This window comes from Lepisosteus platostomus, chromosome 5 (assembly GCF_059453375.1).
Source record: "Lepisosteus platostomus isolate fLepPlt1 chromosome 5, fLepPlt1.hap1, whole genome shotgun sequence".
Classification (NCBI taxonomy): Eukaryota; Metazoa; Chordata; class Actinopteri; order Semionotiformes; family Lepisosteidae; genus Lepisosteus; species Lepisosteus platostomus.
In genome coordinates, this window is record NC_142615.1 from 38936967 (window position 1) to 38963131 (window position 26165).

The following is a 26165-nucleotide window of genomic DNA, read 5'->3' on the forward strand; positions in this document are numbered from 1 at the left end:
TCATTTCCTTAAAAGTTGCTTGCAAGAATGCTAAAAAATTCCAAAGGTATTCTAATAAAATAAACATTATGAATCTTTTCACCATAAGAGTTTTACTGTGACTTTTCAGGTAAAATCATGTTTCGAACGCAATCAATAACCACACTGGAAAAATATCGGAAAGAAATGGCGAAAATCAATAAAATCGTCTCCTCAACACATGGAAATATATTCCTGAGAGGGGTCCTTTTCTCAAAGGTCAGCACTCTCTAAAAGAGTGACTTCTCCCCACTCATGACCAAAGCTTTCCGTAGTGTGCCTGGAAAGAGCAATTCATTTGAGACACGCACATGTTTTATTTAACAAAGCTATAGTCACATTTTCTAATGCAGCCTATATTCCAATAGACAGTTTATTTCTTGAAAGCTTCTTATGTAAAAAAAAAAAACATGGATGACAATCTTTCAAAGTTGAAGATTTTACTTTTGAGAAATTTACATTTTATGTATCTAGACACTTTTCAAGCACTGGTTTTAGAACTTTGCTGTGCTTCCAACATCATTTTCAGCCTTATAAACTGGTTATCGAGTTGCTGATCACTTTGTAAAACAGTTGATAGGCTGGAGCTGTTCAGGCTGCTCTTACTATTTCCTATAATAATAATTGCTTACACTTATATAGCACTTTTCTGGACACTCCACTCAAAGCGCTTTACAGGTAATGGGAAATCCCACTACCACCACCAGTGTGCAACATCCACCTGGATGATGCGAAGGCAGCCATAGTGCACCAGAACCCTCACCACACACCAGCTTATCAGTGGGGAGGAGAGCAGAGTAATGAAGCCAATTCATAGATGGGGATTAATTAGGAGGCCATTATTGGTAAGGGCCAATGGGAAATTGGCCAAGATGCTGGGGTTACAACCCCATCTTTTTGAGAAACACCCTGGGATTCGTAATGACCACAGAGAGTCATGACGTCAGTTTTACGTCTCATCCGAAGGACAGCGCCTGTTTACAGTTTAGTGTCCCCATCACTATACTGGGACATTAGGACCCACACAGACCGCAGGGTGAGCAACTCCTGCAGGCCCCACTAATACCTCTTCCAGCAGCAACCTTAGTTTTTCTCAGGAGGTCTTCCATCCAGGTATTGACCAGGCTCACACCTGCTTAGCTTCAGTGGGTTGCAGAGTGATATGGCTGCTGGCGATTAGAAGCTCTAAACATGTTTTTTTTATTTTAGGAAGTTTTTCAAGTCTTGCACTAGGTTTGTTTTTTCAAGCTTTTAAATCAGAGACACGAAAATACTAATTAAGTGCTTCAACCCTATTAAGTCACAGCTTTACAAACTAGAATATTGAGGAAACACCCATACAAACTGTGCGAAGGGGAAGAAATCGAAATCCTTGACTGCTGTGAAGGAGATTCTCAAATGCTTCCATCATATTGCTTTCACGCTAGGACACGGGTGTGCATATGTGTTTGGCTTTCATTTATTGATTCTCATTGAAGAAAAATTAAAGAATCAGTAGGCTAGGAAAGTTAAACTGCAGGACGTGAGGTTTTCTTTTCATCGCGTTTGTAAGAGCATAAGTCAAATCAAAGGCAATTTCTGCCTCTAACATGACTATAAATGCTATTCAAAATACAACAACTTCTCAACACTTGTCCACATTTCTCCGTGGTTGACTTTTTTCTAACAAAGTTCCATTTTCCATTTCCGAACAGAGAGACTTTATCATTCCAACTGTAAACAACCTTAAATCCTCTGGAGCGTTGTTAGCATGTATTTTGTAAAAGTTTTTTTTTAAATGAAAAGCGATTTTGAAAAGTGTTTCTGCCGCCACCTCGCACTCCATGTTAGATTGTAGCAAGACAGCAGCACTTGCTGTACACATGGTTGAGGGTTGAGTGGTTAAGGTTATAGCCTAGAAATCCTTTGGGGTCTCCTTGTGCAGGTCTGAATCCTGCTAACTGTAGCAACCTTCTCAAGGTGTTGTGTGGCTGCACAAAAAAAGGAAAAGCGCCCTTTCTCTTTTCCTGGTACTTTTAAAACGCTAAATCGTTTGGACCTGCTGCCTTGGAAATAAATTCTTCAGCATTTACGAACAACATTTCGCAGCTAGAAGCAGATAACAACGCTTTTTGTGTCCGTGTGTCTGGTGCCCTACTTCCAGCCTTTGAAAACCTAAATAATAAATCTGAAAGAACCGACTCAATAGGTGTTCGTAAAGCACAAGGAGGAGCAGTGACAATAGTAGAGGAGGAGTGGGGATGGCACAGATGGAAACTTGATTTCTTGCACTCCTCTGGAAGGAATGAAAATGAATTTTGAAAACGAGCCATAGGAGGAAATGCTACCTAAGAGCAAGCATGTGCTCCTATTAGTACAGTGGTTAGTACCACAGCTGCCATGTGGGAGACCAGGGCTTGATTCTCTGATAAGGAAAGGGTGGCTTTTCTCCAAACCGATTCCCATCTCTCATGTGGTGTGTAAGAGCTTTCTTCGTTTTCCTTTCCCGTCATTATCTGATGGGTGTTCCAAAGGGGCAGCCTGTCAACTACTTTTGAAAATCTTTTGAGTGTTTGATTACTGTTTTTTTTTCTTCAAAAAAGTTAAATATTGATCTCCAACAGATGAAAAAAGGGCCAAACATGCAAGGAGTTTTTGAAGCACAGCTGAGCTAAATGGGTATCTGTTGAGTGGTGGTCAGGATATATTAGTACCAAATACTAATTTGGTACTAAGAGAAGAGAAAAGAGAAATCGCTTCCCTCCTATTAAGCATGAGCTGAAACGGGAATGGAAGCGGACATTTTGTGTGTTTTTGTCAACGTATTACCTACTGTATATGCCTTTCTTGTGTGCACGCTATTCGAAAGCCCAGAGAGCAAACTCCTTTTCATGAGTGAGTTTCGAACCCAGTGTGACACCAGTATCAAAATGTCCGAAAAATGTGTCAGCATTTATAATACATCTTCTTTGTAGAGTGAATGTTGTATTTGGAACGGCAAATGATATTCATACAAGGCAATCAGAAAATAATGTTTACTTGCATTTAGTAATGTAGCTGTTAAAGAATATATATATATAGTTTGTCTTGTCTGGGTTTTAAAAAAAAAAGGTGCATTGAAAAAACAAATATATATAAAAATATGGAATTATTAGTAATGATGCCAAAACAGATTTTTTTTTTATTGAGAGAGATTCATACAATATCTCTGATTCCTTATTATTTACCATGTATTGCATAAATATTTATTGTATTTGATATTTATCTTCTCAGGGGATAAACACATTCTAGATTGTGCAACAAAGATTTTGAGCTTTTTGGTAGAATTTAATCAGATTTGTGACTTTTTTTCTTAGAGTGGAAATAAAGGATTTGAATCTGTTTTATACACATTTCCTGCTTTACACGGTAAGTTAAACCTGTTACACAATTCGAAGCCTCTCCAATGAGAACAGTCTTAATTGTAAATTAAACAGGGCTAAACCGAGCATTCCAAGACAATAAAGAAATAAACTAAAGAATTAATTCAGTTTAGACTTAATTCAAAATTGAATAAAACTAAAACCTTTATACATTTTATTATACACATAAATTAAACTGCATGACTAGAACTAATTCCATTTTAGTCAACCACAAGAGTAATTATATTCAAAATGTATTTAACTAGACTTAATCAAAAGTAGGTGACTACAAAGCTACTATGACTACTAGACATTTTAGTAACAAGTAAAGGTTTTTCCATGCTGAAAAGAGAAAAATATTTCGGCTGTGAAGCCTTCTGTGGGTGTTACACGCTGACTCAGCTACCTACTTGAACTAATAAACATTTTAGTTGACTTGACTAAGACTATGATTAAATGAAAAACTTGTGACTAAATTGGTGTTTTTAAGTCACCTGGCTGGACAAAACTTTTCCCACGCTGACTGCAGCTAAATGGTCTCTCTCCTGTGTGAGTGCGCTTGTGGGCTCTTAAGTTACTTGAGTTCCTAAAACTCTTCCCACACTGACTGCAGCTGAATGGTCTCTCTCCTGTGTGAATGTGCTGGTGGACTCTTAAGTTACTTAACTGACTAAAACTCTTTCCACACTGACTGCAGACGAATGGTCTTTCTCCTGTGTGAATGCGCTCATGGACTCTTAAGATACTAGATTCGCCAAAACTCTTCCCACACTGACTGCAGCTGAATGGTCTCTCTCCTGTGTGTGTGCGCTGGTGGGCTCTTAAGCTCCTTGAGGCAATAAAACTCTTTCCACACTGACTGCAGCTGAATGGTTTTTCTCCTGTGTGAATGCGCTGGTGGGTTATTAAGGTACATGAGTGACTAAAACTCTTTCCACATTGACTGCAGCTGAATGGTTTCTCTCCTGTGTGAATGTGCTGGTGGGCTCTTAAGTTTCTTGAGTCACTAAAACTCTTTCCACACTGACTGCAGCAAAATGGTTTCTCTGCTGTGTGAATGTGCTGGTGGCGTTTTAAGTGTTGTGACTGTCTAAATCTTTTCCCACACTGACTGCAGCTGAATGGTCTCTCTCCTGTGTGAATGCGCTGGTGCTTTTTTAAGTAATGTGATTGACTAAAACTCTTCCCACACTGATTGCAGCTGAACGGTTTCTCTCCCGTGTGAAGGTGCTGGTAGGGTTTTGAAATGCTAGACTGCCAGAAAGGCTGCTCCTGTCTTTGCCATAATGGCAGTTTGTCCACTGCATCTGAGCAAGACCTTGACTGATTCTTCCTCACCCTCTGATTGTGCTGTGGTCTCTTATTCTGCAAATGCTCCATGGAATGGTCTTGCTCTGTGTGTTGAAACTGAGCTGTGTTTTCTCCATAGTGTCCCTCAGTGTGCTGCTCAGAAGTGTGAATCATCTGGGGCTCCATCTCTAGCTCTCCAAGACTAAAAGCATCAAATTCATTCAGTTGTTCATCTCTGTGCCCAAGAACAGACACAGACTCCAGTTCATTAAGTTCAATAATTTTCTTAGTAACAAGATTATTTAACCTGTGTGTAAAGTCATCAGATACTAAGGGATCGTGTGACTGTTTAAAACACTTCTGGAATGACAGTCTCTCCACCTTAACAGAACAAGGCCTTGTTATAATCAAGCCCTGTAGGTTCTGCTGTTGTTCCTCTCTGTACTGACTCTCTTCTGTGTGCTGTATCTCAGTACTGTTCTCTTCACCAGGTACATCAGTCTGCTGCTCTGCAGGGTCAATAAACTGGGGCTCCATGTCCTGCTCTGTGGGGTTAAAGACATCCAGTTCATTAAAACTGTTTTTGAAAAGGTTTGAGTCCAGATTATTAAACTTATCTGTAAAACCCTCAGCTACTAAGGGCACAGGTGTCTCACTCTCAAGCTTCATCATGGGCACAGTTTCCAGATCCCCCACACTCTGCCTGCTCTCTGTGTGCTCACTGAGTGTCTCTTTCCCTTCTGGAGCAGGGAGCTCTGTCTCCTGCATCAGACTGGAGTCCCACTCCTCCTCACTGTGCTGCTGTTCAAGAGGAGCCCTTTCCCCCACATCAGGGAGAGCGCTGACCTCTGACCCTGAAAAACACAGGACAAGAGATCAAGGTCTTTAACAAGGGTTTTGAGAAGAGTTATTGGAAAAAAAGAAAATGTAAAGTACTATCATTGTAAAAAATGTCTATTCACCACTATCTAGCAAGAATTATCAATTCCGAATAATAAGGAAGAAATTATGATGATAATTATGATAGTGCTAGAGATTTAAAAAAATGTCAAAACTTTCAACTGACAAGTTAGCTAAATGTAAATTAATAATATGGTTATTTTAGAAAAAGAAACAAGTACAAATGCAATACATGCATTAGCCTGCATCCATGGATCCTCACCAACCAACCAGCTGCATCACAGGCCGACTGCAAGGCACTGCAGCAGGTGGTCAAAACTGCCCAACACATCATCAGCAGTGCCTTAACATCCATCCAGGAAATCTACAACACCAGGAGTCTGAAAAAATTATGTCTGACCCCACTCACCCCAGTCATAACTTGTTTGTCCCCCTACCATCTGGAAGAAGGTTCCAAATGCTCCAGTCGCACACAACAAGACTCCAAAATAGCTTCTTCCCCAGAGCTGTCAAGCTGGTGACGCCCCCACTCCCTCCCATCATACTATGATCTCTCCTCACTTTTTCCTATACCCACAAGGACTGTACTCCTACACCACTACATACACGACAACTGAATGTAAGCCGAAATTGTACAAGTTGTACTATTTATTAATCGCCGTATTATTTTTGCACTATTCTCCATATTACTTTTGCACTGTTTTTGTCCTGTTTGTATACTTTTCTCTGTGTATTTGCACAGTTTCTGACAATTTTGCACTGGTACCATACTGTTGTTTACACTGTTGTTGTTATTGTATTTCTGTCTATTATATACTGCACCTGAGAGACTAATGAGAAACACTTTTCACTATACTATGCACCCGTAAGTAAGACAAATAAAGCTGAAGTAAAGCAAAGTAAAATAATAATAATAATGATAACAACTGTACATAGATAATAGTAAAATATGCAATAAATGCGTTTTTGTCCCTGCAAACAAAATATGAGTCTAGCCCTAGGAATCAGATCCATAAGACACTCACAGAAAAAATATAACGTACCTGCAAATTAATAAACAAAATGAGAAATTTCAATAAATGTTAAATTCAAGTATTTGAAGTACCATAGATGTCATATGCCAAGATTAAAGTGAAATGAACACAAATGAAGACACAACATGTTTCAGCTACTGAGTCAATGTTAAAACTCTGCATACAAATATTCACATCCCATTCAAAAGAAAAAATAAAAGCCATACTGAATCAAGACACGAACTGTATTTGAAAGCAATTTCAATTCAATTACTATGCAACTGCATCATAACATTTATTACACATTAAAGCTGATTTATTGTATACCAATTATTTTAAGTTGTTTAAAACATCTATAGATATCAGGAAACACAAAGACAAGTAGAAGATCTACACAGGTGAATCACACATAAGACAGAAGAATACTCTATCCTAATACGCACTGCAGCAACTCAATTTCTTATTAAATAATAAATAATACTGACCACTGCACACAGTCATTACAGATACACTGTCAATGACACAGCATGAGGGGCTGTATACAGGATAGTGAGGTGTGAGAGAGATGCCGAGGGCTGTAGGAGAATTGTATACAGGCTGGTGAGGAGTGAGGGAGATGCTGAGGGCTGTAGAAGTAAGCTGGGCAATTTTTTTAAGTTTCTTTTTCTAAGTCCCTTAATTATCATTAAGCACAGGTTTCTCACCACTTAGACTTCTTTTTGATACCATCGTTAGACCAAGAAGGAACATATTGTACTTTTTAATTTGATTACACGTGGAGAAATTACAGATTTTAATCGTCTTTAACTTTGTTATACATTTTAGAAAAGTTTCATCTATACATACACCACAAAACTATTCTCGATTGTATTTCTGAATTCTATGTTACACTTAGTTCATTGGTTTAAATACATCTAATTAAGAAAGTGAATTTAGCATAAACTATTAGTAATCAATAATATTAAATTTAGCACTGTAATAAATTGTTGCACTTTTCCCCGCACCTTGTAAAACTATATTTTTATTGTTGAAATATACATTAAATCTGACTATAAGAAAATAAGTTAAATACACAAAGAAAAAATAGGGTAAAATGACATTGTTAGCCAAATATTTTGAATTATAACTGTTTATAAAAATAACATGTATTCACTAAGGAATAGTATGGCACAGCTATAAGTATGCTTTTTGTGTTTTTTTTCATAAATACAACAGTAGTACCAGATGTCTCTGTGGCTTTCAAAATTAAATTATGCATGCAAACCTCTGAACTAGAAAGATATCCATCCATTTCTAATGGTGGTGAAGTGGTTAGCATTGCTATCTTGCAGCACTGGGGTCCTAGGTTCAATTCCTGCCATCCTGTGGGTGTGTGTAATTTGCATGTTCTCCCTGGGTTCCATGGTTTTTCTCCATATGTGTGATATGATTCCCTCTCGCACTCCAAAACATACTGGTAGGTTAATTGGCTTACGAGAAAACTGGCCCTGGTGTGTCTGTTTGTCCTGTGATGGACAGGCGCTATGTCCAGGGTGTATTCTGCTTTGTGTCCATTGCTTACTGGGATAGGCTCCAAATCCCCTGTACTGGATAAAGAGATTAGAAAATGGATGGAAGTAAAGTCACTGTGTGGATGGAACTATACACACTGTTAGAAACCCACTATGAGAAGGCAGCATCTCACTGAGGATAAATAATTTTATAGTGCTGGCTTAAGGAAACAGCCTTTCCATCTCTCTTGCACATCGGTATACATAACTAGACTGTATTTAAACAAATTGCCTCTAAATATTAACATTTTAAGATGCTGGTTCTGTGGATCAGTATCAGCTATGTTTGCCCAATCCTTCAATTCATGTGCATCCAACACACAGTTCAATGCTAGCAACTACACAGAATCTAAAATACAACCCTCATTTCAGTATATATACAAACATACAGTCTGTTAACTTCATCATCTTCCTCTGCAGTCTATTACGTCTCCTGACATTTTGTCAAAAGCATGCCTAACCCCATTAGGAAGTGTTCTTGTTATCAGTGTATTCCTCAACTTTGCCCAAATTATATTTTTCCTACCTACATCTCTAGTCTTACATCCTGCAATAACTCAGCCAACACTTAAACTAAAAACTGCTTGTGTTAATTTGTTTGAATCACAAATATCATTTGTAAATACCGGCTATGTAGTACTCTGCATTTGGAATAATAGTTTCTTTTAAAGGGAACTAGAGAAATCAAGAAAGCTTTTTTCTAGAATTAATAAATGCACATTCTGTTCACTGGGGTAATTAAATCCACATTGAACAATCTCCAATATGTTCAGAACTGGACAGCCAGAATGCTGATTGGGATGCATTACGCCGGTCTTCAAGTCCTTGCACTGGCTTCCTATCAGGTTTTGAGTCAATTTAAAAATCCTCATCCTCATTCAGTCCCTGGCTTATTATCTGTCTACTTCCCACCTTTGTCCATCTGACTCTGGTCTTCTAGCTGTCCTCGAGAACATCTACATTCTGTGGGTAACAGGACGTTCTCTAGCTGCACCCCTGAATTTGTATCCCCAGTGATATCAGAGTCCCCAACCTGAGTGTATTTAAATCAAACCTCAAAACCTCTTTTCAGAAGACATAGTGTCTGTATCTGCTTCATTTTCTACCTTCGGTAGCACTTCTAACTAGTTGTCTTTCTTATATGTATTTACTTTGTAATCTGTGGTCCTTATAACTGTTTTTACACCTACTGTATTGCTTTGAGATGCCACTTTTAAAGGTGCTATATAAAATAAAGTTTTTATTATTGTTATAGAGAAACATGATCAGATTTTCCCTGGTTCACAAAAAAGATCTAAAGTATACTAGTCTGTCATTTCCTCTTTGCTAAATGGCTTTTCATACTAATCTGATCAATCTGTCTATTTTCTGTGCTTTCTCTATCCTGCTGGATATATAATAATTCCAAAAATTTTCTTCCTGAAATGACTCATTTCTAAATACAAGTTTTTACTGTTAACATCTTGCAGCAACTCTGTGACAAAATATACACTTAGCTCAACCTGACAGTTCATCCTGCTACCAACATTGAATACAAAAATCTTTAGAGTTTTATGTGTATGTCTTTATTTAGTGGTTTCATTAGTGATGAAGGCTAAACTTTCTTGGAAAAATATATTTTATGTGTTGCAAAAAACTGACTTGCTTTAACAAAACATTTTTACAAATCCTTTCGCCTGGCAATCTACCTGAATGCCCAACTATCTGAGAAGGCCTTCGTTAAACCATGTTTGCTATTAATTCACATAAGGCTCTCTAACAGAATTCAGGTTCAGATTTTAACTATAAATCGTACACTAATTACTTGCAGTAAATTCTGTCTTCCCGCCTCCATAACTAAAAAGCCAAACAGGAGTGGCTTAAGTGACATACACAGTCGTGTAGCTGACAGTTTGAGGTAGCCTATCGTGCAAATTTCGCTTTGCTGCCGATAGGTTAAGCTTTTGTCATGTGACCGATATTTCGCCCTGCTTCGTTGGTTAAACGCAAGGATCACAAGCACCACCATGTTAACTGGGATGTGTAGTTTTTAATTCAGTTTGAATTATAACTGTACGTACTGTCTTCGTATTTGGTCAGGGCTTTAAAGAGAGGGCGCGCCAAACATTTTTGGTGCCATCGTCTCCGCTTTAAAGGTATATTAAAAGAATATTGACCTTGAACGTTTGCTCAGCATAGTAGAAGTGTTGTATACAGCCTAGTGAGGTGTGAGAGAGACACTGAGGGCTGTGGGAGTGTTGTAAACGGGCTGGTGAGGTTAGAGAGACAAGGAGGGCTGTAGTAGTGTTGTGTACAGGCAAGTGAGGTGTGAGAGAGATGCTGAGGGCCGTAGGAGTGTTATATACAGACTGGTGAGGTGTGAGGAAGATACTAAGGGGTTTAGTAGTGTTGTATACAGGCTAGTGAGGTGTGAGAGAGATGCCGAGGGTTGTAGGAGTGTTGTATACAGGCTGGAAGGTGAGAGAGAGATACTGAAGGCTGTACTAGTGCTGTACACAGGCTGGTGAGGTGTGAGAGAGACACTGAGGGCTGTAGGAGTGTTGTATACAGGCAGGTGAGGTGTGAGAGATGCTGGGGGCTGTAGGAGTGTTGTATACAGGCTAGTGAGGTGTGAGAGACACTGAGGGGTGTATTAGTGCTGTATACAGGCTGGTGAGGTGAGAGAAAGAGATGCTGAGGGCTGTAGGAGTGTTGTATGCAGGCAGGTATAGTGTGAGAGAGATGCTGAGGCTTGTAGGAGTTTTGTATACAGGCTGGAAGGTGAGAGAGAGATACAGAGGACTGTATGAGTGTTGTGTATAGGCTAGAGAGGTGTGAGAGAGATGCTGAGGGCTGTAGGAGTGTTGCATACAGGCAGGTAAGGTTTGAGAGAGTTGTTGAGGGTTGTAGAAGTGGTGTATATAGGCTAGTGAGGTGAGAGAGAGATGCAGAGGGCTGTAGGAGTGTTGTATACAGGCTGGTGAGGTGAGAGAGATGCTGGGGGCTGTAGGAGTGTTGTATACAGGCTAGTGAGGTGTGAGAGACCCTGAGGGGTGTATTAGTGCTGTATACAGGCTGGTGAGGTGAGAGAAAGAGATGCTGAGGGCTGTAGGAGTGTTGTATGCAGGCAGGTATGGTGTGAGAGAGATGCTGAGGCTTGTAGGAGTTTTGTATACAGGCTGGAAGGTGAGAGAGAGATACAGAGGACTGTATGAGTGTTGTGTATAGGCTAGAGAGGTGTGAGAGAGATGCTGAGGGCTGTAGGAGTGTTGTATACAGGCAGGTAAGGTTTGAGAGAGTTGTTGAGGGTTGTAGAAGTGGTGTATATAGGCTAGTGAGGTGTGAGAGAGATGCAGAGGGCTGTAGGAGTGTTGTATACAGGCTGGTGAGGTGAGAGAAAGAGATGCTGGACCTGTAGTATTGTATATAGACTGGTGGGGTGTGTGAGAAATGCAGAGTTTGTAGGAGTATTGTATACAGGCTGGTGAGGTGTGAGAGAGACACTGAGGGCTGTAGGAGTGTTGTATACAGGCTGTTGAGGTGTGAGAGTGATGCCAAGGACTGTAAGAGTGTTGTATACAGGTTGGAGAGGTGTGAGAGAGACACTGAGGGCTGTGGGGATGTTGTAAACAGGCTGGTGAGGTGAGAGAGACAAGGAGGGCTCTAGTAGTGTTGTGTACAGGCAAGTGAGGTGTGAGAGAGATGCTGAGGGCTGTAGGAGTGTTGTATACAGGCTGTTGAGGTGTGAGAGTGATGCCAAGGACTGTACGAGTGTTGTATACAGGCTGGAGAGGTGAGACACTGAGGGCTGTGGGGGTGTTGTAAACAGGCTGGTGAGGTGAGAGAGACAAGGAGGGCTGTAGTAGTGTTGTGTACAGGCAAGTGAGGTGTGAGAGAGATGCTGAGGGCTGTAGGAGTGTTGTATACAGGCAGGTATGGTGTGAGAGAGATTCTGAGGGTTTTAAGAGTGTTGTATACAGGCTGGAAGGTGAGAGAGAGATGCTGAAGGCTGTAGAAGTGTTGTATACAGGCTGGTGAGGTGTGAGAGACACAGTGAGGACTGTATGAATGTTGTATATAGGCTAGTGAGGTGAGATAGAGATGCAGAGGGCTGTAGGAGTGTTGTATACAGCCAGGTAAGGTGTGAGAGAGATGTTGAGGGTTGTAGGAGTGTTGTATACAGACAGGTAAGGTAAGAGAGAGTTGTTGAGGGTTGTAGAAGTGTTGTATATAGGCTAGAGAGGTGTGAGAGAGATGCAGAGGGCTGTAGGAGTGTTGTATACAGGCTGGTGAGGTGAGAAAAAGAGATGCAGAGAACTGTAGTACTGTATATAGACTGGTGGGTTGCATGAGAAATGCTGAAAGTTGTAGGAGTGTTGTGTACAGGGTAGTGATGTGTGAGAGAGATGCCAAGGGTTGTATGGGTGTTGTAGACAGGCAGGTAAGATGTGAGAGAGATGCTGAAGGTTGTAGGAGTGTTGTATACAGCCTAGTGAGGTGTGAGAGAGATACTGAGGGCTATAGGAGTGTTGGACACAGGCAGGTAAGATGTGAGAGAGATGCAGAGGGCTGTAGTAGTGTTGAATACTGGCTTGTGGTTGTGAGAGAGATGCTCAGGGCTGTAGGAATACCGTATAAAGGCAGGTGAGGTGTGAGGAAGACACTCAGGGCTATAGGAGTGTTGTTTACAGGCTGGTGAGGTGAGAGAGAGATGCTGAGGGGTGTAGGGGTGTTGTATACAGGCTGGTGAGTAGTGATATAGATGCTGAGCGCTGTAATATTGTATACAGACTGCTGGGCTGCGTGAGAAATGTTAAAGGCCTGTAGGAGTGTTATATGCTGGCTGGTGAGGTGTGTGAGAGATGCTGAGTGATTTAGTATTGTAAAATACTAGTGACCTGTAAAATCACTAGAATCATGATAGCAGTTCAATCTCACCTTTAGAGTCCTGGACTGTCACAGTGAGAGACACGACCGCATGTTCACGACTGTTAATAGGCCTTGTTTCACCTAAGACAGGGGTAAAGACAAAATCTGTTAGGTTTAGTTTCACAGGAGACATTTCTTCTTTCTTTTTTGTAGCGTCAAGTGGCAAAATCACATTTCATGTCATTCACATTTCCAGTTGCTTCACCAGCTAATATTTCTTTAGGAAAAAAAACAGATTATTGCTCACTACTTAAATGGATTAGACTTTTTTTATTTAATCACGGCTAAACACATATCACACGTTCACATGGTAAGGAGATCGTTTTGCTGGTCATTTTGTGGGGAGTGCATATCAGTAGGCCTCAATCCGTTAAAAAATAAACACCAATAATGCAAAAAATTCAAATATAATTAATATCTGTTGTTATTTTTAAGATTATATAACCTGGACCGCAATAACGAGACTTTGACAACCCTGATTTGAAATGCTTCTCTAAAAAATAAACAAACATTCTAGTTAAGTCAATTTAAGTCTGATTGAGGAGTTTGCAGACCTGTTACTGTATCAGATGTTTTTGTTCTGAACCATACAACAACAGTGAGGAAGTTACAAACACTATTTTTAGAACATGGATATGGCAAAACTCTACAAAAAACTTGATTATCAATATTTAGCTTATTTCTGGTATTTATAATAATAATAATAATAATAATTATTATTATTATTATTATTATTTTTATAGCACCTTTAAAGGTGGCTTCTCAAAGCGCTTTACAGGATGACAACAAACAATAAAAAGAAGAATACACAAGATAAAACACAATTACAATATATAGAGGAGAGGGTGGTACTAAGAAAAGCAGAGGGGTGAAGAATGGAACCAGTTCAGTAAAGGCTTTTCTGAAGAAGAGGGTTTTGAGTCTGGATTTGAAGCAATTTAGAGAAGGTGACTCTCTGATATCCTTGGGCAGAGAGTTCCAGAGCTTGGGGGCAGAACAGGAGAAGGCCCTGTCACCCATACAATGTAGATGGGCTTGGGGGACAGTAAGAAGAACAGAATTAGAAGAGCGAAGGTTGCGAGGTGGGGAGTAGGGCGATAAAAGTTCAGACAGGTATTGAGGTGCCAAGCCATGCAGAGCCTTATAGGTGAGCATAAGGATTTTAAAGTCTACATGGAATTTGACCGGAAGCCAGTGCAAGGACTCCAGGATAGGAGTAATGTGAATATTTGGACTAGACCTGGTCAGGATTCTGGCTGCTGAATTTTGGACATACTACAGTTTGTTCAGAGTAAATTTAGATACCCCATTGAATAGAGCATTACATTTATGGTATTATTTATGTCCTGTTCGAAGTATGTTTACCTCTAAACTAAACCACTGTAACGAGAGTTTGACACGCCTGATTGAATTAATAAACACCCGGTCATTGTGAGTATAAAGAAGGTGTTTTCAGCCCTTCTGTAATTGCATGTGTTTTAAGCGCCATAACCAGACAACAACAGTTCAGTTTCCAGTAAAATAATCCCGTTGCTACGTCACACAAGTCTTTCCCACTTCACTCTGCATCTCTCCACTATATTCTCACCAGTGTGGAAGTTAAAGACACTGTTTTTAAACACACAGACACACTGACTTCATATAAGTCACCACACTGACCTGACAGCTCTGGTTTCGTGTCGATTTCTTCTTTTATTCCAACAGTGACTTCACAGGAAAGTGTGTGTCCAACACGACCTGTCTGTCCCTGATCTCCTCCAGCTCCCGACTCCTTCTCCCACAGCTGTAATCTCAACTTCAAGCTCTCGTTTTCCTCCTTCAGCTGCGCCATTTCACTCCCGACACTGTCCTCCACACACTGTGCGATATTAATCACGGCCCGTCTCACCAGGATCTGGGAGACGCTGCGGAGTTTCTCTTGAAACTCGTCCTCAGAATCACTCATCCTGTTTCGGAAAACGTCTGACACTTCACACACGATCGAATTGAGCAAAACCTCTAAGAAACAATGAAGCTGGGTTTGCAGATTTAACAAGCACGCCGCCATCCTTCTTCACAGACAGTCAAAAACAAAGTCTGACATGCGGAGTTTAAACACAAGACCTTCCTTCTATATTTTTTATTCTTCACAGTTCCTGTGATCAGTCCTGATCAACCGGCAAGACAATTATTTTTTTAACAGAATTACTTTCTTCTTTATTATTTATCTGAAGCAACCGGTTCAATCACCGCCACACGGGTAAAATAACTTCACAGCCGCGCAGCATGATGACATCATTTCTCAGCGCCGCCGCGCTTTCAAAACAACTGAGGAGCAGAGCTGAGAACGACTTTCTGCAGCCGAATATAAACTTCACTGCAACTGCGAGCGCCACCTAATCAAGAATAGTGAATAGTCTGCGAGTTATGCTGTTTGAATTTTGTACAAATTCAAATGTATTTCTACGTTTTACTTACAGGACATAACAATGCACGTTCTGAACAGTGCAGGATGTAATGAAAAAAAAAACAATACTTAAATCAAGGCACACATCACTCATCAGCTGCTCTGCTCAGTTTTGTAATAATAAAATATCAGATACAGGTGAATACAGTCTCTTGAAGAAACACTAGTGTGTGCAGCTCGGGATCAGATAATCAATTAAATGAGGACTGTGGCCGAGTTAGGATTGGAGACTGTGGAGAAATTGCACCGGTTCACATCATGCTGTGTAAGGAAAGTGTTGCACCATGGAAAAATCAGGGACTGAGGTGGAATGATTTCACAGATGTCTGCTTTTTATTTTGCATAACTCAGCACTGACACAGAATGGCAAAAAAAAAAACACCAAGGCACCCAAGTGCTGTAAAGTGTCAACAGCATTGTAAACCCCAAACGGACGCCATAACATCCCCCCTTCAGAAAATCAACAAACAGTTCCTCCAGACAGCAAAAAGCACTGTTGGAAGTAGGGCACAATAAAAGCATCATAATGTCTTTAAGCCAGGCTGGTTTGGACCTGACACTGGCTGGCCATGGAGAAGGGGCTATGGGCTGCTCTCCCACAGGACCGGACAGCTCCACCAGGACTTCCACCTCGCCGCGATCCCAGGTGGCTTCACCCTGTGCAACCTGTCATACCGCCTTTTCTTGACTTTTCATGACTTTTCATAAGGGGTCGGAGCTGGGTATGCCCGGAGCCTGTCCAGGGGCAGTCGTGGTGTACTGTGTGACCCTGGGATAAAAGTGCGGAGGAGCTCGCCAGAGAAGGAACAACCCTCGGACAGGTGGGCTCTAATACTGTTTTTGAGAGTCTGGTTCAGTCGTTCCACAACCCCCATTCGCCTTTGGATTGTAGAAAGCAGTGCGGACATGTCGAATGCCCATTGTCGGTGATGATGACAGTTGGCAGCCCCCAGTGGGCAAAGAGGGATTCAAGGATGTCTGTGACAGCTTGAGTAGTGACCAATCCTGTGGAAGCTTCTTCTGGCCATTTTGAATGGATGTCATAGGCCACTATGAGGAAGTGCTGAAGGAGCAGGACACCATGTAGCTCCCCACAGATGTCCAGCTGGAGGTGATCCCAGGACTTGGCCGGGCAGTCTAGGGGCTGAAGAGGAGGCAGAGGAGGACCTCTTGTTTTCCCGCTAAGGAGGCAGGCATCACAGTTTCTGACCATTGCTTCTATGTCCCGGTCGATTCCTGGCCACCACACCAGATCCCGGCACCGTTGCTTGACCCTAACAAAGCCCAGGTGGCCTGCATGTGCCATCTGAAGAACCTGTGCTTGGAGACTGGCTGGATCAACCATGCAGGTCCCCCAGGCAACAAAGGACATGAAAGAAGGGGCCCAGTTCGGCAGAGACTTTGGAGGGCCAGCCTGAGCGTATAAAGCTGTGCAGCTGGGAGAGCACTGATCTGAGGCCTTCTGTAGGTCCTGGAGAGAGACTATAGCCTGTAGTGAAGTGTAGAGCATTTGGATGAGGTCGGGGTCGAGCGTGTCTGAATCAGGGCCTCCAAGCAGGTTAGGAAAGGAGCAGGACAGTAGATCTGTATCTACACTCTCACATCCTGGAGTGAACTTTAGTGTAAAATTGTATTGCTGGAGCCTCTCAGACCAGCTCTGGAGTAGGTGTGGTCGATGCCCTGTTCCTGAAGTGGCAAGCAGTGCGTTGACGGCCTGGTGGTCCATCTGTAGTATGAATGCATGACCATATGAATACATGTGCCACCTCTCACATGCCTAGACTCAGGTCGGGGCCTGTTGCTCCCCCACAGAGTAGTTCTGTATCGTAGGACTGAGAGCCCGGGATGCAAAGGCTATAGGTTGTTTCACCCCATTGTGAAGCTGGGACAGAACAGCTCTCACAGTCATGCTGGAGGCGTCGCAGGTGACAAAGGTGGGGCTGGAGAGGTCAAAGTGTGCCAGGAGAGGTGAGGAGGTGAGCTGAGCCTTCAGGAGACGGACGGCTTCGGAGCAGGCAATAGTCCAAACCCAAGAGGCTTCCTTCTGCAGCAGCTGATGCAGCGGGACTGTAGTGGCTGAGCAGTGTGGCTGAAACCGGATATAGTAGGCAGTCATTCCAAGGAAGGAGGTGACCTGAGCTGGTGTGGTAGGCTCTGGGATGCACTGAAAGGCCTCGATGTTGGACTGCAGTGGGATGAGGCTGACAGCTGTAAGACGAAAACCCACAAACTGGATGGCGCCAGCGGCAAACACAGTTCTCTTTGTTGAGGATGAGGTAGTTGTGGTGAAGAACCTTGAACACCCTGTGGAGGCGCTCATCATGGCTGGCAAGGGTTGGGCCATGAACCACAATGTCATCGAGATAAATGACTACTCCAGTGATTCCAGCGAAGATAGTGGACATCACTTTCTGGAAACAGCTGGGGGTGGAGCACAATCCAAAGGGCACCGTTGTGTAGCAGAAGATACCGATGTGTGTGATGACAGCTGTCAAGTTCCGGCTGTCAGGGTGGAGAGGAATCTGGAAATAGCCCTGACGAAGATCCAGTTTCATAAACACAATGGAACCGGAGAACTGTGAGGTGAGCTCTTCCACTGTTGAGAGGGGGAACTTATCAGGTATGGCAGTTTTATTCACTGATTTCAGGTCCATGCAGACTCACTAGCCCTCGGGCTTTTTCACAACCACCAGATTGGACACCCATAGGGAGGCATTGACCGGTTCAATGATGCCCGCCTCCTGGAGTCCCTGGAGTTCGGCAGTGACCTCATGACAGAGACTGGGTGACATGATGGTGTCAATCAGGGGCTTGTGGATAAAAGCGGTGATGCAGCTGAGGCCATGGAACACTGGAGGCCACTGGGTCTGCCATGGAGAGCTGACCGTGAGAATGGCTGAGCCGCTGTTGTCAAGCAGAGAGAACTCGAGGCGACAAAAAAGTTCCAGTCCCAGGAGGTCGGCGCCATGACGAGACACGTGGAATCTGAAGGGAGAGAGAGCTTTGAGCTATAGCGGACTGATAAGCTGAGTGAGCCTACTATATTAATTTCAGAACTGCCATAACCACACAGGGTGTGGATGTTGCTGAGAGAGGCAGGTGAGAGAAAAACTGCTCTACTGTTGAGAGATTGAAGATAGAGACAGCGGCCCCAGTGTCCAGCAGCAGGGGAATACACACACCCTTCAGCTCAACGGTGCACATTTTGAAAGCTCTGGATGCTGCGTACACTGAGTGAACTGTGGTAGGAGCAGAGGACAGAGAAGCTGAAGCTGAGTGCCGCGGGCGGGGTGCGGCTACTCCACATGGCCGGCAGTGAGTGCAGGAGAAGGAGCAGGGGAGCACAGTCTCCATTTGAAGCGCTATTTGGACAGCCTTGTGCAGCGTGAGGTCATCCAGTGTTGCAAGCAATCTTTCTCTGACTTTCGTGTTGTTCCTGTGCTCTATTAGCTGATCCCTTGTGAACTTGTCCTGCATCGCGCTGAGTTGGCAAGGGGGAGGCTAGGGCGCGCAAGTCCGCAACAAACGGATGCACAGACTCAACCGGCTGCTGTTTGCGCTGTCTGAAAAGAATCCTGAGGAGGATGACACTCTGGGGGGCCGTGAAGTGCACTTTCAGAAGCTCCACGGCTTCAGTATAACTTTTTGTTTGTTCTTGCAGGTGCTGCGCTTCTTTTGAGCCGACAGAGCTCGTCTTGGTCTGTCGGCACAGCCCAATTGGAAATGATCGGCTCCGCATACAGAAGGAACATGCGTTTGGTACAAAAGTGCATGAAGGCACCGGAAATACATTGGGAACAAATGACCGGTCGCTCAAAACCTCTGTGAGGTACAGAAGCATGCAAAAGGAGGCTGTTTCCACCCGGTCTCAAACTGGGGACCTTTCACTTGTTAGGCAAACGTGATAACCGCTACACTATAGAAACCTGAAGGGGCTGTGCTGGTGTCTCGTTTACGTTTTGGGCTGAGAAAGGGAAGCCTCACTTTAGGAAGAGGGCGCTGGAGAGAGGAACAAAGGGCGCGATGAAACAAAATGCCGAAACCCAGGATCGAACCAAGGACCTTTAGATCTTCAGTCTAACACTCTCCCAACTGAGCTATTTTGGCTGTGTGCACAGCCCACTGCCACCTGCTCCAGCCTTTCTGTGTTGCGGCATGAGCGCACCAAGAGGAGCGGGAGAGTGTTGCAGGAACATCACTCAGAAGGAAAGCCACCCAGCTGCGCCCTCTGAGCTCTGTCCAGCGCATCTTCCTCGCATGGACTCCTGCCTGCGACGGGCAGGAAACAATTAGCAAGAACAGAACGACACCCCATGGGTGTCTCATGACCGCACCTTAGGTTGTGACACGTGCAGGTGTGAGGGGTTGCCAGGCTACTTTGGAGCAGAGCTTGGGCGGAGGGGGGTCGGGAAAGCAGACAAAGAGGTGACACCTGAAGGTCTGCACGATCACAGCTCTCCGCCGCCCCAGGCTTCCACTCGATAAGCTACTGGACACACCCGCCCCTCCTCACACAGACCGTGGAAAAGCCCCCGAGTGGGAGGGCTCTCTCTTCTTCCCAGGCGCTCTTGGACATGACGCACAGACAGGGCGCGGGGAGCCGCCGCCTGCAAACAAGGCTCCAGGCAGGACTCCACTCCGCAGGAGCTGCAGAGCAGAGGAGATGAGGGCAGCTTAGCTCCTGTGCAGAGACCTGAGCTGTTGTTGCTGTGGATGCTGTCTTTTCTGCACTCGGGGTAGGAGTGAATGTTGAGTTGCCCTTAAAAATGAAGCAGAGCACTTCAACGGCACGGGTGTGTGTGTGTGCGCCCTGGTGTTTCTGGGAGACAGATCGAACCTGGGCTAAAAGAGAGGGGGCTTAGCCCTCTTCCATTTGCTAGTTCAGAGTTGTACAACCCATTTGTATCTGCTAGGCAGCGCAGTCGTCGTGCACAAAGAACGCTTTGAAAAGCGTCAAAGGCAAGTCATTCCGAGTTGGTCGTTTGTGTTTTCCGTTCAGACGCGAAATGCTGAAATGATCTTTCGGCTCCTCGGTTGTCATTTCTGCTCCGTAAAGGGATCACAGCACGCGTCGGCTTCCAGCATGCTGGGTCGGGACACGATGCCGGGGGTTGGAAAAGGCGATGTTTTCCTCGTTAGTATAGTGGCAAGTATCCCCGCCTGTCACGCGGGAGACCGGGGTTCGATTCCCCGACGGTGAGTAGCTTTTCTTTCACCTCCTTAGAGAAATGACTGCCTTTCACTTCTCTGTTTTCTTTCACAGCGTCGTGCACCTTTTCATTGCTCTCGCTTTCAGAGCCTCCGCACGGCACACGACTCGACATCAGGAAGCACATTGAAGTGAAAGCAGGAAGCGCTGCGACATGCACTGTGCAGATCCCGCCACAATAAGAGGTGAGTGGGTCTGTTCGATGCAAAAAGAACACTTTGAGAAGCGTCAAAGGCAAGTCATTCCGAGTTGGTCGTTTGTGTTTTCCGTTCAGACGCGAAATGCTGAAATGATCTCTCGGCTCCTCGGTTGTCATTTCTGCTCCGTAAAGGAATCACAGCACGCGTCGGCTTCCAGCACGGTGGGTCGGGACACGATGCCGGGGGTCGGAGAGAGCGATGTCTTCCTCATTAGTATAGGACCTGTCACCTGTCCCCACCTGTCACGCGGGAGACTGGGGTACATCAGGACGCGCATTGAAGTGAAAGCAGGATGCGCTGGAACATGCACTGTGCAGATCCCGCCACACTAAGAGGTGAGTGGGTCTGTTCGATCACAACGCTAGGCGAATCCCCAATCCCCTTTTGTGCCTGGCGACAAAAGATGTCTGTTTCCGCCCGGTTTCGAAGCGGGGACTTTTCGCGTGTAAGGCGAACGTGATAACCACTACACTACAGAAACGGTGGTAAGACGTGCCCAGCGGCCCAGCACTGAGCTTCGCCAATGCGATTCAGCTGCTTCCAGTGCCTTTATTGGAGTGCGCTGATGGACCATGCTCTCTCTCCAGAGACCAGCACGCCTGTCATGGACGGAGCAGGAAAGGCGGCGCCACATTCTACAGCCCTCTCCACGCAATCGACAAAATCGGGCTACTGAAGTGGAGAAAATCGCCTCTCCAGAAAGTGCAAATATCATCTTGGAGACTATAAATCCTATTGCCGAAGGTCAGCCCTGTCTACCAGAGTAACCCTCCCACAGCGATGATCAGCTCGTCTCACACGCGAGAAGTTTCGGTTGGAAACAAGCGCCCCCTCTTCTCGCACGTTTTGCACGTTCGAGTAGTTTTAATGCGGCTCTTTCGTACATGGTGCTGATCTTTTGGAAAGCAGGAGGCAAAACCGAGTCGAACCGCCTGGGTGAAAACCAGGAACCCTAACCGCTAGACTATATAGCAGCGAACAACCATGCTATTCCCGGCATCATGCAAGCAAACTACATAAATATGAGAAAACACGCAAGAGAGTTGTCACTCAGAGTGTCGAAGGGTCGATGTATACTGGGGCTCAGTTGAAATGCAACGTCAGGACTTTTCCGAATTATGTCACACGAAGAGAGCACAGCCTTTTCCGCCCTGCCATGTGTGTATCGGTAACTCGCCGTGATCGTATAGTGGTCAGTACTTTGCGTTGTGGCCGCAACAACCCCGGTTCGAATCCGGGTCACGGCAGAATAGGGGCGTCCGCTTTTACTACTCGCACGAATGAAGGCAAAAAAAAGCCAATCGATGTGAACGAACGGCGCTTTACAGAGGAGTACTGCCTGACTGGATCGTTGATGAACGACAGAGGCCACTCCGACCTCTTCTCGGTTTTCTTCAATGACTTACTAAGGATCTTCTTCACATTCGCCCATGCAGGGGAAGCCAGTTACAGCAAAGCAAACGCAGGAAAGTGCATTTCAAGCAGAGACCAGGAGGGACTTGTTTACACCGAGAGTGGGCGGAGAATGGAACAATGCACCCAGCCCTGTTGCTGGAGCCGATTCTTGATGAGCTCTGGGGCTCACTAAGAGGCCCCCGCTGGATGCTAATCTTTCTGTTGTTCTTGCAGGTCCTGCGCTGCTTTTGAGCCGACAGAGCTCGTCCTGGTCTGTCGGCACAGCCCAATTGCAAATGATCGGCTCCGCGTACAGAAGGAACGTGCGTTTGGTACAAGAGTGCACGAAGGCACCGGAAATACATTGGGAACAAATGACTGTCGCTCAAGACCTCTGTGAAGTACAGGAGTGTGCAAAATGAGGCTGTTTCTGCCCGGTCTCGAACCGGAGACCACTCGCATGTTAGGCGAACGTGATAGCCGCTACACTACGGAAACCTGCAGGGACCGCTGCTGGTGTCTCGCTTGCGTTTCGGGCTGAGAAAGGGACGCGTCACTTTAGGCAGGGGGCGCTGGAGAGAGGAACAAAGGGCGCGATGAAACAAAATGCCGAAACCCGGGATCGAACCAGGGACCTTTAGATCTTTAGTCTAACGCTCTCCCAACTGAGCTATTTCAGCAGTGCGCCAAGCCCACACCCACCTGCTCCAGCCTTCCTGTGTTGCGGCATGAGCGCACAAAGAGGAGCGGGAGAGTGTTGCAGGAACGTCACTCAGAAGGAAAGGAACATGTGACCAGTCGCTCAAGAACTCTGTGAAGTACAGGAGCGTACAAAAGGAGGCTGTTCCCGTCCGGTTTCAAACCGGGGATTTTTCGCGTGTGAGGCAAACGTGATAACCGCTGCACTACGGAAACGGTGAGAAAAGGGGCCCACCAGCAGGGAGTATTCAAGCTTATTGCATTACTGCTCCCAACCAGATGATATCAATTTAATTCCTAAGGCTTATGTACTTGTTTTGAGTATCTCATGTAGAAGTTGTAAACAAGTTCAATTACGAAACGGTCTAAATGAATGATATACCAAACTTATGTCCTCTTGATATGTGTAACTCTTTGTAACTGAATGAATTCTGATAACCCTTACGATAAGATCTGTTAGGTTTGCATGCATATTCTATATATTAACAAATGTATCCTCGTGTATTAGTACCTGTGTGTGCGTTGTTTGAGTTATGTCGCATGGTTGGTTTCTAAGACCATTAAAATAATCAATTTTGTGATTTACTGCCACAAAAATAATTGTCCCAGTAAATGCCCAAACCCCTACAGAACTGGTGCTTCGTGAGAGAACACTACAACAGTGTGTGATATCCTGTCCCAGCCTGAGGAGCAGACAGCGAGCCTGTCTCTTAATAATACTAATAATACAGTGTGTGATTCCCTGCCCCAGCCAGAGGAACAGACAGTGAGCCTGTCTCTCAATAATAATACACTGTGTGATCTCCTGTCCCAGCCTGGGAAACAGTGAGTCAGCCTCTCAATAATTATGATACAGTGTGATCTACTGTCCCAGCCAGAGGAACACACAGTGGGCCTGTATCTAAATAATAATAATACAGTGCGTGATCTCCTGTACTAGCCTGAGGAACAGACAGCGAGCCTGTCTCTCAATAATGATAACCTAGTGTGGAATGTCCTGTCCCAGTCTGAAGGACAAACAGTGAGCATGTCCCTCAGTAATAATAGAACAGTGTGTGATCTCCAGTCCCAGCAGGAGGAACAGACAGTGAGTCTGTATCTCAATACTAATAATACAGTGTGTGATCTCCTGTCCAAGCCTGGGGAACACTGAGGCTGTCTCTCAATACTAATAATACAGTGTGTGATATCCTGCCCCAGCCTGAGGAACAGACAGTGAGCCTGTCTCTCAATAATAATAATACAGTGTGTGATTTCCTGTCCCAGCCTGGGGAACAGTGAACCAGATACTCAATAATAATAATACAGTGTGTGCTTTCCTGTCTCAGCCTGGGGAACACTGAGCCTGTCTCTCAATACTAATTATACAGTGTGTCATTTCCTGCCCCAGTCAGAGGAACAGACCGTGAGCCCGTCTCTCAATAATAATAATACAGTGTGTGATCTCCTTTCCCAACCTGAGGAACAGACAGGAGTGAGCCAGTCTCTCAATAATAATAATACAGTGTGTCATTTCCTGTCCCAGCCTGAGGAACAGTGAGCTTGTCTCTCAATAATAATAATAATAATACAGTTTGAACTCCTGTCCCAGCCTGAGGAAGGGTGAGCCTGTCTCTCAATAATAAAAATACAATGTGTTATCTCCTTTCCTGGCCTGGGGAACACTGAGGCTTTCTCTCAATACTAATAATACAGTGTGTGATATCCTACCCTAGCCTGAGGAACAGACAGTGAGCCTGTCTCTCAATAATAATAATACAGTGTGTGATTTCCTGTCCCAGCCTGAGGAACAGACTGTGAGCCTGTCTCTCAATAATAATAATCCAGTGTGTGATCTCCTGTTCAAGCCCAAGCGAAGACACAGTGAGCCTATCTGTCAATAATAGTAATACAGTGTGTGATCTCCTGTCCCATTCTGAGGAACAGACAGTCAGCCTATCTGTCAATAATAATAATACAGTGTGTGATCTCCTGTCCCAGCCTGAGAAACAGACAGTGAGCCTGTCTCTCAATAATAATAATACAGCGTGTGATCTCCTGTCCCAGCCTGAGGAACAGACAGTGAGCCTGCCTCTCAATAACAAGCCAATGTGTGATCTCCTGTCCCAGCCTGAGGAACAGAGAGTGAGCCTGTCTCTCAATAATAATACAGTGTGTGATCCTCTGTCCCAGCCTGAGGAACAGACAGTGAGCCTGTCTCTCAATAATAATAATACAGTGTGAATTCCTGTCTCAGCTTGTGGAACATACAGTGAGCCTGTCTCTCTTTAATAATAATATAATGTATGACCTCCTGTCCCAGCCTGGGGAATATACAGTGAGCCTGTCTCACTATAATAATAATACAGTGTCTGATCTCCTGTCCCAGCCTGAGGAACAATGAGCCTGTCAATCAATAATAATACAGTATGTGATGTCCTGTCTTCGCCTGAGGAACAGAGAGTAAGCCTGTCTCTCAATAATAATAATTCAGTGTTGGATCTCCTGTCCCAGTCTGATGAACAGACAGTGAGCCTCTCTCTCTCAATAATAATAATACAGTGTGTGATCTCCTGTCCCAGCCTGAGGAACAAACAGTGAGCCTGTCTCAAAATAATAATAATACAGTGTGTGATCTCCTGTCCCAGCCTGGGGAACAGTGTGCCAGACTCTCAATAATAATAATACAGTGTGATCTACTGTCCCAGCCTGAGGAACAGACAGTGAGTTTGTCTCTCAATAATAATAATACAGTGTGTGATCTCCTGTCCCAGCCTGGGGAACAGTGAGCCAGACTCTCAATAATAATAATACAGTGTTATCTCCTGTCCCAGCCTGGGGAACAGACAGTGAGCCTGTCTCTCAATAATAATAATACAGTGTGTGATCTCCTGTCCCAGACTGAGGAACAGACAGTGAGACTGTCTCTCAATAATTATAATAATACTGTGTGAGCTCCTGACCCAGCCTGGGGAACATACAGTGAGCCTGTCTCTCTATAATAATAATTCAGTGTGGGATCTCCTGTCCAACTCTGAGGAACAGACAGTGAGCCTGTCTCTAAATAATAATAATACAGTGTGTGATCCTCTGTCCCAGCCTGAGGAACAGTGAGCCAGACTCTCAATAATAATAATACAGTGTTATCTCCTGTCCCAGCCTGGGGAACAGACAATGA

At 44.3% G+C, this 26165-nt stretch overlaps 1 protein-coding gene and 3 non-coding genes across 6 annotated transcripts; 1 reads left to right on the forward strand and 3 right to left on the reverse strand.

Moving 5' to 3' along the window:
• Nucleotides 1–3155: 3155 nt before the first annotated feature.
• LOC148666292 (uncharacterized) lies at nt 3156–15354 on the reverse strand. 3 transcript variants are annotated; one of them, XM_088631716.1, is made up of 4 exons: nt 14719–15354; nt 13069–13140; nt 5411–5542; nt 3156–5233 (listed from the first exon to the last, which is right to left on the reverse strand). In XM_088631716.1, exons 1-4 carry the CDS (start codon nt 15104–15106, stop codon nt 3870–3872), a joined length of 1956 nt encoding a protein of 651 aa, XP_088487842.1. In that variant the 5' UTR covers nt 15107–15354; the 3' UTR covers nt 3156–3869. The 3 variants fall into 3 exon arrangements, with proteins under 3 accessions (XP_088487842.1, XP_088487841.1, XP_088487840.1); XM_088631715.1 differs by having other exon boundaries at nt 5345–5542; XM_088631714.1 differs by having other exon boundaries at nt 3156–5542.
• A 5968-nt stretch (nt 15355–21322) lies between these two features.
• trnav-uac (transfer RNA valine (anticodon UAC)) lies at nt 21323–21395 on the reverse strand. Its single transcript has one exon. It is a non-coding gene; the product is annotated as a tRNA-Val (tRNA).
• Nucleotides 21396–22089: 694 nt separating this feature from the next.
• Nucleotides 22090–22161, forward strand: trnah-gug (transfer RNA histidin (anticodon GUG)). The gene has a single exon. It is a non-coding gene; the product is annotated as a tRNA-His (tRNA).
• Nucleotides 22162–22916: 755 nt separating this feature from the next.
• trnaf-aaa (transfer RNA phenylalanine (anticodon AAA)) lies at nt 22917–22989 on the reverse strand. Its single transcript has one exon. It is a non-coding gene; the product is annotated as a tRNA-Phe (tRNA).
• Nucleotides 22990–26165: the final 3176 nt, after the last annotated feature.